General features: G+C 46.1%; 1 protein-coding gene across 1 annotated transcript in view; it reads right to left on the bottom strand.

Annotated features, from left to right (window-relative positions):
- Nucleotides 1-11: 11 nt before the first annotated feature.
- The window catches only part of POM121C (POM121 transmembrane nucleoporin C), a 32082-nt gene continuing 18131 nt past the window's right edge, over nt 12-13962 (bottom strand). The window contains exons 6-13 of the mRNA XM_066382368.1: nt 10271-10362; nt 9364-9437; nt 8770-8894; nt 8544-8646; nt 8121-8297; nt 5544-7193; nt 2828-2950; nt 12-2232 (exon numbers count right to left, since the gene is read on the bottom strand). Of these exons, the coding sequence (XP_066238465.1) occupies nt 2135-2232; nt 2828-2950; nt 5544-7193; nt 8121-8297; nt 8544-8646; nt 8770-8894; nt 9364-9437; nt 10271-10362 (2442 nt within the window). The 3' untranslated portion in view covers nt 12-2134. The remainder of the gene's footprint in view (nt 2233-2827; nt 2951-5543; nt 7194-8120; nt 8298-8543; nt 8647-8769; nt 8895-9363; nt 9438-10270; nt 10363-13962) is intronic.

The raw sequence follows: 13962 nt of genomic DNA, 5'->3' as shown, positions 1-13962 counted from the left end.
AGGACATGGTCTACGATAGATCACAGTTTTTTTTAATTCTTAGTGACATAAGGAGATAAATCTCACATTCATACTAAAAATTCCAACTAGACTCACAGGAATTAAGTCTTTGTTTGTAATGGAAAGTCCCAGCCTCCCGTTCTGTCCAGTGCACGTACATGTACACACACACACTTACACACACACTCGGGCCTTGCCAGGACACCCTCTTCAGGGGGTTCCTGGACCAGTTGTTCTGCGTGTGGAGCTGAGGTAAACTAGATCAGAGTACTAAAACTAAGAGGGTCTACCTTATGCAAGGTATAGGTAGAAGTTTGATTTCTAGGCCCATGCCCCACCCCACCCTCTAATTCCTAGTAGGTATGTGGGACTTGAGGTTCAGGCTCCCTCCTCAGCTCCACAGACAGTTAAGTATTAACAGAGCTCTTCTTGGGGGTGGAGAGGAACAGCTAGCCCCTTGCCACAAAACATTCAACCTCAGTCACAAAGGGGGAGGGGGACTAGATCTACGTCACATTATTTATAAAATAAGAGTTACATTTTACATAATGTGTCCAGAAGGAGCTCTAGTCCCTCAGGAAAGCTGCCTGGGACAGCACTGAGCCTCTTCTTCACACAGGCATAACTTAACTATACTGCTAATTCCTAGTCAACAGCATGTATACTTAACCACCTCAATGAACCAAGCTTGAAGGAATTTAAAAGGCAATTTAGCTTAAATACAAAAATAAATTTTTATTTTGTTAAAAAATGTTTAAATATTTTTTTCTTTTAATTTAGACACACACATTCATACTTCTCCCAAAGAGGATGGGCATGGCAGCAAGGCTCTTAGGCCTGGGTACTCAGTTTCAGAACAAAAGAAGAAAAGAAAGGTTGGAAGTCTTGTTTGGGGTAGAGGTGAGAGACTAAGAATTTTAAAGTATGGTTTATTAATTTAGGTTTTCTAACATATGCTAGGGGTGATCTAACCTCTTGTGAAGTCAGGTAAGTAGGAGAGAAACAGCAGAGGGAAGAGGTCTTTGCTTCCCCTTGGCCCTATCCTCCTGGGCTGCCAGCCCTTAAAGTCAAAACACCATTTGAAAATCCAGGAGTTGGCACTTGTAGCTGTAAAGTGGTGCTACTTTCCACATTCAATTAGCTAAAGTCCCAGAAACTTGAAACAGTTAAGTCCGGCACTACCAACATGCCGCCACTCATACAATTCAATTATTCCTCCAAACTCGATTCAAAGAGTAATAGACATGAGCATCAGACAAAGCTACACAGGACAAGGCTTTAAACATACAATCCTGGAGAGGCAGACATGCCCAATGAGGCCAGCAGGAAGGGTGGGCGAGGAAGCAGCTGAAAGCGGTGGGCATCCTGCCTACTCCAAGAGCTTCTGTCCCTCGAGTGAGGGATCGCCCCTGGATCTGCCAGGCTAACAGTCTTGAGCCACCAAGCTTTTACGGGCCAAACTGGCAGATAGGGTTGGGGACAAAACACTGACTCAGACTTGGCAGGAGAAAGTGAAACAGCAGGAACAGCATCCACTGGGGTCTTCAAGGCAAAGCTTGGAATAGATCCTGCATGGAACCAGTTGAGGGACAAAGCAGCAAGAAATGGGGTAACAGTCCCCTAAAGGGACTAGAGAACCACTTGATATAGCCAAGCCAAGCAAGGTAAAGCTTTAGGGATAATCCACCTCCTCTAATCCCATCAAATTCATGAGAGGGGGAGGTGTGGGCAGGGCTCTGGCGCTGCCTGCTACCCTACAGCTATATAGCTCTGGGGAAAAGGCGGGAAGCGAGGCCGCCTGACTAAGCTTATACACTAAACAAGTCAGGGAAGTAAGTGGACAATATGTACAGATGTTTCTTTAGTTCTCTCCAGCCTCACCAGTGGAACTGTTCAAGTAAAGGTATCAGGCTTCTGCCCTGCCACATCGTGCCTGCCCCTCCCCCAAGAGGCCTGAGGCTTCAGCTTCCTTAGAGGGAAATGGCCTCCAAGGCTACACTATCTCCCTGGTGGCTGAAGCCAGAGGTCTGGGGTAGGTTTGCTTCACGGAATTAGATGGGCTAGAGGCTCTTCCTAGCAGGTGCCAAAGTCCAGATTTGGGCAGGAGGTGGGGGGAATGGAGGCAAGGGACAGATTATTTCTTGCGGGTATGCTGCCTTCGGGCCTGCAGTCGCTGTCGTGCCCCTGGGGTCTTGGATCCTGCACCAATGGAAAATGAAGGGGCCGCCGATCCTGGAAAGATTCAACAAAATCTAATCAGGGCAGCTACCTGAGAACACTTCTTTGGGTGCCCTAATCTCTGGAAGGCTATGCCAACAGACCTCTCTCTAGGGCAGGGGTCTCAAACTCAACTCAGCATGTGGGGCGCAGAGCAAGATCACAGCCGTTTGGCGGGCCGCACTAGGTCTACAAAAGGCAACTGTTACGCAACACTTTTCTCACTGCAGTTGAAAAAAAAAAAAAATCAGTACAAAATTGTTCGGCGGGCTGCATGCGGCCCGCGAGTTTGAGACCCCTGCTCTAGGGGCTTGAACAGGGCTTCCCAAACTGTATCAATTACTTTAAGGCAGGCGCCTACTGAAAACACAAAACCCCAGAATCGGTCTGGGAGAGGTCCACGAAGGCCTTTGTTCCTGGCTTTCCAATGATCCAGGAAATTCTGCCCAAAAAAGCTCCTCTGCTCTCTGCTGGACTCTCAGCCTGACCACCTGATCTTCTCCAGATAGGACTCAGAAAGCCAGGAACCTGCCAGCCCCGCCTCCCACCCCGCCCCCTCCTTTTGAGGAATAAGCAGGTCATGCGGGCAACAGAGACTTGCCAAGCTTACCGAAAGGTGGGACTCCAACAAAGCCTTGGGTGGGTGTTGAGGATGCCCCAAAGGAGAGGTTGCTGCCTGATGTGCCCACCCCAGGGGCAGGGGTGTTCTGACCAAAGGAGGGTGTGGAGGAACCTAGAATGGAGAGAGAGCAGAGAAAGGTACAGACTAGGCTGGTGAGTGGAGCGCATTAGGCAGTGGGTAATGAACCTTGCAAGACCTGCTCTCCACAGGGGCACTCCCCATAGGACACCTTAGCCCTCAACCACTGTTCTGGTTCATCCACTGAAAGGAATTGCACAGGATAATGAAGTCTTAACAGCTGGTGCTCCAGGTGACCTACCTGTCTCCTAGCATGCTAACTACTGTCCTGCAGCAGATAAAGAGCTTCAGTGCCAGAGGGGGACACTCAGTGGACCCCCACCGTCTAGCTTGTCCAGGTACCTTCTCTTCTACCAGGACTAATCATGTTATGCCTCTTCTGTTTACCTGAACCCTCCACTCCAGAAACCCGAGCCTTCCACCAAACTCACCACCACTCCCATCTACCCTGTCGGTCCCCTAGTCTGCCCACGGGGTGGGCCCTAGTGGAACCCAGTCAACAGCAAACTCCCTTGCCTTCACCAAATCCTGATGCCCAGTACAGACACTTTCCCTACAGCCCTTTGCAGGAAAGGCTGCCTTCTCTCAGCCTGATGTGGTATAGGCATTATTTTTGCTCCTTGAGGCCCTGGCCTTGCCCCTCCAATCTATTCCTCTATCCAGTCTTACCACCCACTCCTATGGTCACACCTTCTTACCACCAAGAACTGCTCTGGTACCCAGATCTTTTTTTTTTTTTTGTATTTTTTCAGAAGTTAGAAGCGGGGAAACAGTCAGACTCCTGCATGCATCTGACCGTGATCCACTGGCATGCCCACTAGGGGGCGATGCTCTGCCCATCTAGGGCATCGCTTTGTGGACACTGGAGCCATTCTAGTGCCTGAGGCAGAAGCCATGGAGCTGTCCTCAGTGCCCGGGCCAACTTTGCACCAATGGAGCCCTGGCTTCGAGAGGGGAAGAGAGACAGAGAGGAAGGAGAGGGGGCAAGGTGGAAAAGCAGATGGGCACTTCTCTTGTGTGCCCTGGCCGGGAATTGAACCCAGGACTTCCACACACCAGGCTGATGCTCTACTGCTGAGCCAACCGGCCAGGGCTAGCACCCAGATCTTAATTGCAACTACTGCACTCCTCCTTACAGCTCCATTTCTAGTAGTCCTGTATTTCCTTTGTCTCAACAAAACCTCCAAATTCACTGCCCCTCCTGCTATTTTGCTTGAGTTTAAACAGGTTGGATTTTTACCAGCTATCCAATTAATTTTAGTCTACACATGAATGACTGAATGTTGCTGGAGAAAAACAACAGAGCTAACTGGCCTCACTTTAAATTCATAACAACTTTCCAGCCTTCCAAAGTGCCTGGCAATTCTACTGCACTTTCTCATTATGTTCCTCTCCACTCTCCAAAATGACTATTTTAAGAGGCCCTACTTTGTACATAATTTACCCTAATCTCCCAAGATTGTTTATATTTAATGAAATAGAAGCTATCAGGATTGAAATTCCTAATTCATCTTTCACATGGCAAGTCAGATCACTTCATTCTTCTGTTTGAAATTCTGTAGTAATTTCCCTTAGCACTTTAAAAAGCCCAAACAGGCCCTGGCCGGTTGGCTCAGCGGTAGAGCGTCGGCCTGGCGTGCGGGGGACCCGGATTCGATTCCCGGCCAGGGCACACAGGAGAGGCGCCCATTTGCTTCTCCACCCCCCCCTTCCTCTCTGTCTCTCTCTTCCCCTCCCGCAGCCAGGGCTCCATTGGAGCGAGGATGGCCCGGGCGCTGGGGATGGCTCCTTGGCCTCTGCCCCAGGCGCTAGAGTGGCTCTGGTCACGGCAGAGCGACGCCCTGGAGGGGCAGAGCATCTCTGGTCGTGGCAGAGCGACGCCCTGGAGGGGCAGAGCATCAGGGGCGTGCCGGGTGGATCCCGGTCGGGCGCATGCGGGAGTCTGTCTGACTGTCTCTCCCCGTTTCCAGCTTCAGAAAAATACAAAAAAAAAAAAAAAAAAAAAAAAAGCCCAAACATTTAAGCCTGGCCATGAATGATCTTAACTGCCTGCCTCTCAATGACTTTTTACACTAGTTACATTTTTTAACTTCCAGCCTCACCTTGCTTTTCTGTTCGTATCAGGCTTGTCTTTGGGCCTCTTCAGTAGCTATCCCATGCCTGCAAAGCTCACACACCCCTAACCCCTATACTCACAACCCCTTTTGGTCACAAATACCTGGCTTAAATCTATTTCCTCAGAAAGGCCTTCCTTGACTACCTAAATAGCTCCTCCAGTTAATTTACATATTTTAATTTTATCAAGATATTTATCGTGCCTGACCAGGGTCACTCTGTCTGCTGTAGCCCCCTGGTCAAGGCACATATGAGAAAGTAATCAATGAACTAAGGTGCCGCAACGAAGAATTGATGCTTCTCATCTCTCTTCCTGTCTGTCCCTATCTGTCCCACTATCTCTGTCTCTGTCATACACACACAGAAAGATATTTATCGCTACCTGACACTGTATATATATATTTAATGCCTGTCTCTTCACAATACTAATGTGAAGCTCTGTAAGAGTGGAGACTATGCTGGCACTTAATACAGTGCCTGGTACAACAGACCAATCAATTCCTAGTCTCACCTCCAAACACAGGCTTGCTCTCAGGCGTGCTGGCCACGTTGAAGGCAAATGCTGTGCTCTGGCTGGGAGCACCCAGTGTGTTCTGACTCAAGCTCCCCCCAAAGGGGGCTGTGCTGCCAGTGGTCCCACTCTGTCCTCCTCCAAAGCAGAATCCTCCAGAAGTAGAGCTGGTGCCTGGGGTAGCCACATTGATCCCAAAACCCCCGCTGCCAGCCGGGGCTGCTGAGCTCCCAAAAGTGAAAAGTGATGGTGCTGTGCTGCCAAACACTGAGCTACTGGTCCCGCTGCTGGTGGTCTGGGTTGTAGCTCCAAAGCCAGATGTGGTGGCTGCACCGAAGGGGAAAACAGCTGTGGTGCCACCAAAGGCTGGCTGGGTGCTGGCAGGGGTGCCAAAGGCAGAGGCTGTGGGCTTCAAACTACCAAAAGCTGACTGTGCAGTGCTGCCAAAGGCTGGCTGGGTTGGGGCTGGCACTGGAGTTGCAGTCGGGGCTGGGGATGCAGAGTTTCCAAAAGTGAAAGAACTGCCAAAGCTGGGGGCAAGGGTCGGCTTGGTAGCCCCTGGTTGCTGCCCATCAGTGGCCCCAAATGCAGGCTGGGGGTTGGCTCCTGGATATGATGGGAGAGGGGCCTTGGTGCCTGAGCCAAAGGGAATGTTGAATGCTGGGGTGGTAGTGCTATTGAACGTCAGGGTAGGCTGGCTGGTGGTGACCGGGGCTGAGGTGGTAAGGGCGCCACCAAAACCGCTAAAGCTGGTGGCGCTGCCGCTGGCGGCAGTCTGCACGGCACTGGGTAGAGACTGGCCAAAGGTGGTGACAGTTGTTGAAGCAGGCATGGTAGGAAGCTTGCTAAACTGGAATATGGAGTCTATGGCTGGGGTAAAGCTGGCACCAGAGGCAGGGGGATTCCCGAAAAGGAAAGGCTGGGAGGTGGAAGTGGTGGTGCTCGTCATGCTGCCCATGCTGCTGGCCACACTGCTCACACCAAAGCCAAAGGCAGGCTTTGCGGCCGAGTCTGCAGAGGTGCTGGCTGTGGCCATGGAAGCCAGTGCTGAGGTGGCACTGGCCTGGCTAGTGAAGAGAGGGGCGTTTGTGGTTGTGGCTGGAGTAGTTGTTTGATTGAAGAAGGGAGTTGGCATGGGCACAGATGTAGGTGGCCCCATGTTGCCAAAAACAGGCTTGAAAGTAGGAGGTGAGGTGCTGGCAGGAGTGGGGAGGGTGGAGCTGGAAGATGCTGCAGTTGTGGCCTTGGAAGGGCTACATGGCACGGGGCCCTCATTCTCGCTCTTAGGCGGGGTCTCAAAAATGGGCTTGAACACGGGAGATGCTGAAGACACAGCAGGAGCTGCAGAGGCAGAAGGGTTAGCAGGTGGAGTGCTCAGCATTCCAAACAGAATACTTTGCTTGGGGGTGGGGGGTGGGGCAGCGAGGGCTTGGGATGGGGCAGATGTTTCAGCCTGAGAAGACAGAAGTGATTTGGTGTCAGTGACTGGTATCGTGGAAGAAGTAGGGGTCAACCCCAAGAAAGTGACCGTGGACTTGGAGTCTGAGGAGGTGCTTGGAAGGGGTGCTGACTGTGGAGAGCCAAGAGGGCCCAAAAGGCTGGGTGTCTTCGGAGGCGAATGGGCCTCAGTGGTTGCCACTCCACCTGATTCTGGGGAGAAAAGCAGAGAAAGTGAATTCTGAGTACCTCCAATGTGATGACACTGTCATATGTGATGATGCTTCTACATCCTCCCTCTGCCCAGCACAGCGTCGGGTATTTCAGTTAACAAATATGACTAAATCTATACCACAAACCTTTAAAGTATTCATTCCTTAAAATCAAGGAAGTGTTCAACATTTCTACCCTTCATAGATCATAATGAAAATAGAAGGGGATAAAAGCTGCCCTAATTGGGGCTAAATGTGTGGAAGCTAAGGAAGATCCAATCACCCGAGCAAGTACAATTAATAAACGAGCTATACCTTATTCACCTAACATAGATTCATTATATTGGCCTACCACATGCTAAGTGCAGAGCATATAACTACGAATGAGAGAGTCTCTGCCCTTGAGCCCTGGGACAGGCTCATGCTAACATATACTACTGCATGATAAAGTGCACTAACAGGAGTGTGTATATATGCAGTGCCATGAAGGCAAGGGACTGGAACAGTCAACAGACCCTTTGAACCTAGAGGGAAAGTAATTAAAATATTATCTTGTGCCTGTGGTCTAATAAGCATGTGTTAAGACATCTTAACTGTATAATCACATTTACACTTCAGCCATACTTCATGAGGTAAGCACTGTTTTCATTTTTCAGAGCAGCTAAGGAACTGGGTTTCAAATCAAGAGCCATTTGATTACTAAAACTAAGCTTTCTTTCCCAGCTTTAAGTGTTCCAGCTCCCCTTCCCTAAAATTTCCTGATTATAGAATGCTGACGCTCTTAAATGTGTATCAGGTCAGGTCTGGTCAGCCAGAATAGTTTCAATCCTTAAAATCTGTAGTGACTGACAGGCATAATGCTTTTACTTCAACCTCAATGAAGGTTGATGATGTCATTATGTGCTCTAAGGGAAACTCTCCCACTCACCTGGGAAGGATGGTAGACTTGGGGAATTCTGCATCTTTTTCAAACTCTCCAACAGTGGGTTAGTGCTGGGGGCTGGGAGAGAGGTGGGGGAGGGACCAGCCCCAACAGTAGGCAGGGTAAAAGTAACGGAAGCCTGAGTGGTTGGTGGGTTGTCAGTGACAGAGCTCGAGGCAGCATCTAAGGAAGAAAGAGAAGATTCAATTGTCCTCCCTGGTTTGGAAATTACTTCCAGTGGCATATCATGGGGAATGGGGATGCTCAGGGTCTCAGTATAACTCACTTAGAAATGCTTCCCGTTACCCTCAGTGCTCACTGTTCTCCAAATTCTACTTAGGCCCAAATGGATTTCTCAGATGAGAAAAACCAAAATAAAACCAAAGAAAACAAATCCTCTTCAGAGTGTGAAAGATCTTTATCTCTTACCAGTCTTATCTTCCAAAACCTTGTTAAACCATTGTAAAGAAGCTTTCTTTTCCAAGTCTAGGTCCTCAGCAGTAACTGAATAACCAAGCTGGGGAGGTGGAGGCTACCCAAGAGAAAAAGGAGAAGTCGAGTTAACCAGAGAAACTGGAAGAAACCCGTATTTAGCCTTCTTAAGGCTTAGAAGCGCTAAGTGGGAGTGGGCAGGGGTAGATGGACAGGACCATACCAAAGTCAGCTGGTCCCCTCGCCTGGAGGGCAGCAGCTGAATCTTCCTTTTACGCTGCCCAGAGCTGCCAGGTGTAGCTGGGGAGTTCTGCAAGTTCTGTTTCTTCCATGTGGTTGTATCTACAACTAAAAAAAGAAATACAGTCTTCTTCCTTCCCTTCCAAAAATGCATATAGGTGTATGTATTATTTATCCACCTGGTTATTAACACTGAATTTTCACTGGGTATCTCTGAAAGATTTTTATCTTCCATGGTTTGGGCTCTTGGATTCTGCTTACAAGATTATGTCTAATAGTCAAGAGGATATAAAAAGAGATTTAATCCAGATGCATGCATGCAACTGCTAGACAATAATTTGTGGATTGTTCACAGATACCTCAACCTAAGCTTATCCCTATCCCATGGTATACTGTATTTGATTTTGTCACCTTTTTCCTTACTTGACTACAAACCTCTGAAGACAGGAACTTCTGTCTCTGTATCTACTGGAGCCTCTATACAGCAATGCCAAAAGCGTGTTTCAAGTAGGTAGTAGTCTATATCTCCTTCTTAAACACTTTGACCACAGCTACTCTTGTGTGTTTATCAACCTACCCTTTTCTCCCTGGGACTCCTTGTCAGTTACTAATGGAGTTGAAGAACTAGAATGATGAGAAAGTTCCTCTTCTCTGTAAGAGAAAAACAGAATTAAGTTTAGAGAGACCTCCTGACAACAAATACTGAATAACTTATACTGTCCTAACTACCACTGGCCAAAGTCTAAACAACCATGATTTGAGATCTCAGTACGCCAGGACAAAAATAAAAATCAAATAAGTCAAAAGAAAATTCCTACAGAAATGAAGAGAAGTAGTTCATGGAAACCAGAGAAGCCACTGTCTTAAAACAAGCACAAACAACTATCTTCAAAACCAGGGGTCCCCAAACTTTTTACACAGGGGGCCAGTTCACTGTCCCTCAGACCGTAGGAGGGCCACCACATACAGTGCTCCTCTCACTGACCACCAATGAAAGAGGTGCCCCTTCCAGAAGTGCAGCGGGGGGGGGGGGGCACAGATAAATGGCCTCAGGGGGCCACATGCGGCCCGTAGTTTGGGGACGCCTGTTCAAAACCTTACTTACAATCTGCCACATCACTGAGAGTTTTAGTCACAGATATAATCCCTAAGAGAGTGGCATTCTAGTCAATTGTAGGTAGACCCAGCAGATCAGCTGAGGTCCAGAACATGAAGTCTACTGCTCACTGACATTATTCACTCTGTTCACTCTATTCTACTCTTATACTGGGTCACTCATGCAATAGAAGAGAACCAGAGGCCCCTACAGTCAGTGCATCAAGAACTGTGAGTAATGGGAGCCAATTCTGGTGGGTACTTCACAGTCCTTCTAGATGTTAATTTATTTGATTCTCCAAATTAAGAGTTACAGAAAAGCTTAAGTGCCAAGTAAATTTCCCTCCTTTCCTGACCAATAATCCACAGAGCAAATAATAACTGATTACCTTATTTTCTTTGCTGGTCTCTCTGGTGTCTGGGAGCGGGATGAGGCCGGGCTGGAAAAGGGTGATGAACCGGGACCACTTCTCTTCCATAGCTAAAAGTCAAACAAAAGCAACATGATTGATGCTAGTTGATAGTTTAGCATTCAACCTTCAATATAATTGTGTGTTCTACTCATACTGCATATAAAGTCTCCTTATGACTAAAAATACATAGTTCTTTGTGAAGAAGGCTCCTGAAAAGAAAGTCAATTACCAATATTAGGTAAGTATGGGATAAAAAAGTGTGAAAAAGTAATAGAATGCTAACTAATAAATGTAGAAGGAATTAAAGTACTTTTTGCATATATTAAAAAGTGAAACTTTACATTCAATTATGGTTTAGAGCTATGATGCATACATTAACTCTATATTGTCTATGGAAATGATCAAAGTAAAGTAAGAAACTGTTCCAGTGAAGCCTGACCAAGTGGTGGCTCAATGGACGGAGCATTGACCTGGGATGCTGAGGACCCATATTTGAAACTCCGAGGTTGTTGGCTTGAGCATAAGCCAAACCAGCTTGAGCGTGGGATCACAGACATGACCCCATGGTTGCTGGCATGGCCCAAGTTCACTGGCTTGGCTGGAGCCCCCAATCCCTGTCAAAGAATGTATGAGAAACAATCGATGAACAATTACAGTACCACAAGTATGAGTTGATACTTCTCGTTTGTGTATCTCTCACTAAAAAAAAAAAAGAAAAACTGTTCCAGTGAAGATAAGCTTTACACTAATTAATTAGTCTTGCTTTCATTAAGTTTTCATTTTATATATTTTTTTAAGTGAGACAGAGAGAGGGACAGACAAAAAGGGAGAGAGATGAGAAGCATCAATTCTTCGTTGCAGCACCTTAGTTGTTCATTGATTACTTTCTCATATGTGCCTTGACAGGGAGGCTCCAGCCAAGTTAGTGACTCCTTGCTCAAATCAGTGACCTTGGGCTTCATGCCAGCTACCTTTGGGCTCAAGCCAGTGACCATGGGGTCATGTCTATGATCCCACATTCAAGCTGGCAACCCCATGCTCAAGCTGGTGAGCCTGCACTCAAGCCAGATGAGCCCACACTCAAGCCAGTGACCTCGGGGTCTCAAACCTGGGTCCTCAACATCCCAGGCTGACACTTTATCCACTGTACCACCTCCTGGTCAGGCACTTTAATTTTTAAAATATGTATGATGCTAATAACTTTTACAACACCTATGGTACTTATTGTTACATGAGAATTATCCATATACCTGTCTCTTCTACAAGGTAGTCCCTTACAGCAAAGATTGTGTCCTTCATCTTTGCCTCCTTCAAAGGAACCTAGCAGCAAAGTAACTGACAAAGAGAAGCACTCTGCAAATAAGTCTTCATTCTCATTATGAAGATACTAAACTATCAATTTTTCCTACTGAGAAGCTTATTTTTTTTAGATTTTTATTCATTTTCAGAGAGAGAGGAGAGAGAAAGAGAAAGAGCAGGGGTAGGAGCACGAAGTAACAACTCCCAAATGTGCCTTGACCATGCAAGCCCAGGGTTTCAAACCAGCGACCTCAGCGTTTCAGGTCAACACTTTATCCACTGCGCCACCACAGGTCAGGCTTCTAGTGATTTCTTACTCTGCATCAGTAAGCACAAACAGGGAGACAAGAGTGCTTAATTAAAGTTCAAAAAAAAGAAAAAGATTTAAAAATCAAAGCTAGGTGGTAAAACAGCAGAACTGTTCCCTAAGGAAGACTAATATCAGGAAACCCAAGGCTCAGAATGACTTTGAGCAAAATGCTAAAATCAATAATGGTTTTTTTGGCCTGACCTGTGCTGGCGCAGTGGATAAAGCGTCGACCTGGAAATGTTGAGGTCGCCAGTTCGAAACCCTGGGCTTGCCTGGTCAAGGCACATATGGGAGTTGATGCTTCCAGCTCCTCCCCCCTTCTCTCTCTCTCTGTCTCTCTCTCCTCTCTCTCTCTCTCTCTCCTCTCTAAAATGAATAAATAAAAATTAAAAAAAAAAAAAAATAATGGTTTTTTTAATGTTACTCTCAGGTGAAAAACAAGAAAGGACAGTCATCTGAAAAAAAAAAAAAGGCGGAAGCCTCACATCTTGTGTTTTTAACAAAGTGCCAAAGTGGTTTTAATGGTTTGCTAAGGTTGAAGTCAACCTGGGTTCAACACTTAGGGGGGAAAATGTTATATCTTTACTCCATAGAGTATACCTGCACACATAATCCAGATGTAATAACAATTTACATGTAAAAAAGTTTAACAAAAGAACTAGAAAACAATAGATGAATTGTTAAATAACATAGGGAAGAAAACAACTTTCTATGCCAGACACAAAAGAGCCTGACCAGGTGGTGGCGCAATGAATAGAGCATCGGACCGGGACGCAGAGGACCCAGGTTCAAAACTCTGAGATCGCCAGCTTGAGCACGGGCTCACCAGCTTGAGCCCAAGGGTCGCTGGCTTGAAGCCCAAAGTCGCTGGCTTGAGCAAGGGGTCACTTGCTCTGCTGTAGCCTCCCAGTCAAGGCACATATGAGAAAGCAATCAATGAACAACTAAGGTGTCACAATGCACAACGAAAAACTAATGATTGATGCTTCTCATCTCTCCGTTCTTGTCTGTCTGTCCCTGTCTATCCCTCTCTCTGACTCTCTCTCTGTAAAAAAAAAAAAAAAAAGATTAAAGGGAGAAAAGTCATTGAAAAAGACTAACTTCTGCAATTGGGATATGAACACACGGCATAAAGAGAGGGGGAAGGGACTGAACCTGCACAGGTGAATAAAGATAAAATGCAATCAGAAGGAAAAGAACTACTGTATATGTGAAACATTTTTTAACGTAAACCTAATGGTAACCAAAAAACAAAAATCTAGAGCTAAGTCATGTAACAACAAAAGAGGAAACGGGGAAAAAATCGTAAACCACCACCAAACTAAAATAGCAGACACACAAGGGAAAAGAAATAATGGAGATACAGAGCAACCAGAAAACAAAAGACAAAATGGCTATAATAGTCTTCAAATATCAGTAATCACCCTAAATGTAAATGGACTGAACTCACCAAACCAAAGGCACAAAGCAGCAAAATGGGTTAAAAAACAAGACCCAATTAACTATATGTTGCCTTCAGGAGATCCATCTCATCTATCTACAAAGGCAAACACAGGTTCAAAGTGAAGGCGTGGAAGATGATACTCCAAGGAAATGGCATTCAGAGAAAAGAAGGTAAAGTTATACTTAAAACAGACAAAATAGATTTCAAGATAAAAAAGTAACAAGATTTATAATGAAAAAGGGGATAAGTCTTCAAGAAGACATAACACATCAATATGTACACAGCCAACCTGGGAGCACCAAAATATATAAAGCAATTATTAATGAACCTGAAGGGAGAAACAAAAATACAGTTATAGTAGGAAACCTGAATACCTCATTGACAGCAATGGATAGATCATCTAAAATGGAAAGTCAGTAAGGAAATATTGGCCTTAAATGGTGCATTAAACCAAATGGACATAATATTTACAAAGCTTTCGATCCTAAAACAATCAAATACACATTCTTCTCAAGTAAACACATAACATTCTCAAGGACAGATATGTTGGGGCATGAAAGCAGTCTCAATAAATTTAAGAAGATAGAAATAACACCAAGCACATTTCCAAATACA

Source organism: Saccopteryx leptura, chromosome 4, assembly GCF_036850995.1.
Source record: "Saccopteryx leptura isolate mSacLep1 chromosome 4, mSacLep1_pri_phased_curated, whole genome shotgun sequence".
Lineage (NCBI taxonomy): Eukaryota > Metazoa > Chordata > Mammalia > Chiroptera > Emballonuridae > Saccopteryx > Saccopteryx leptura.
Note: the sequence above shows the minus strand (reverse complement) of the source record. Positions and strands in the feature narration are given on the sequence as shown.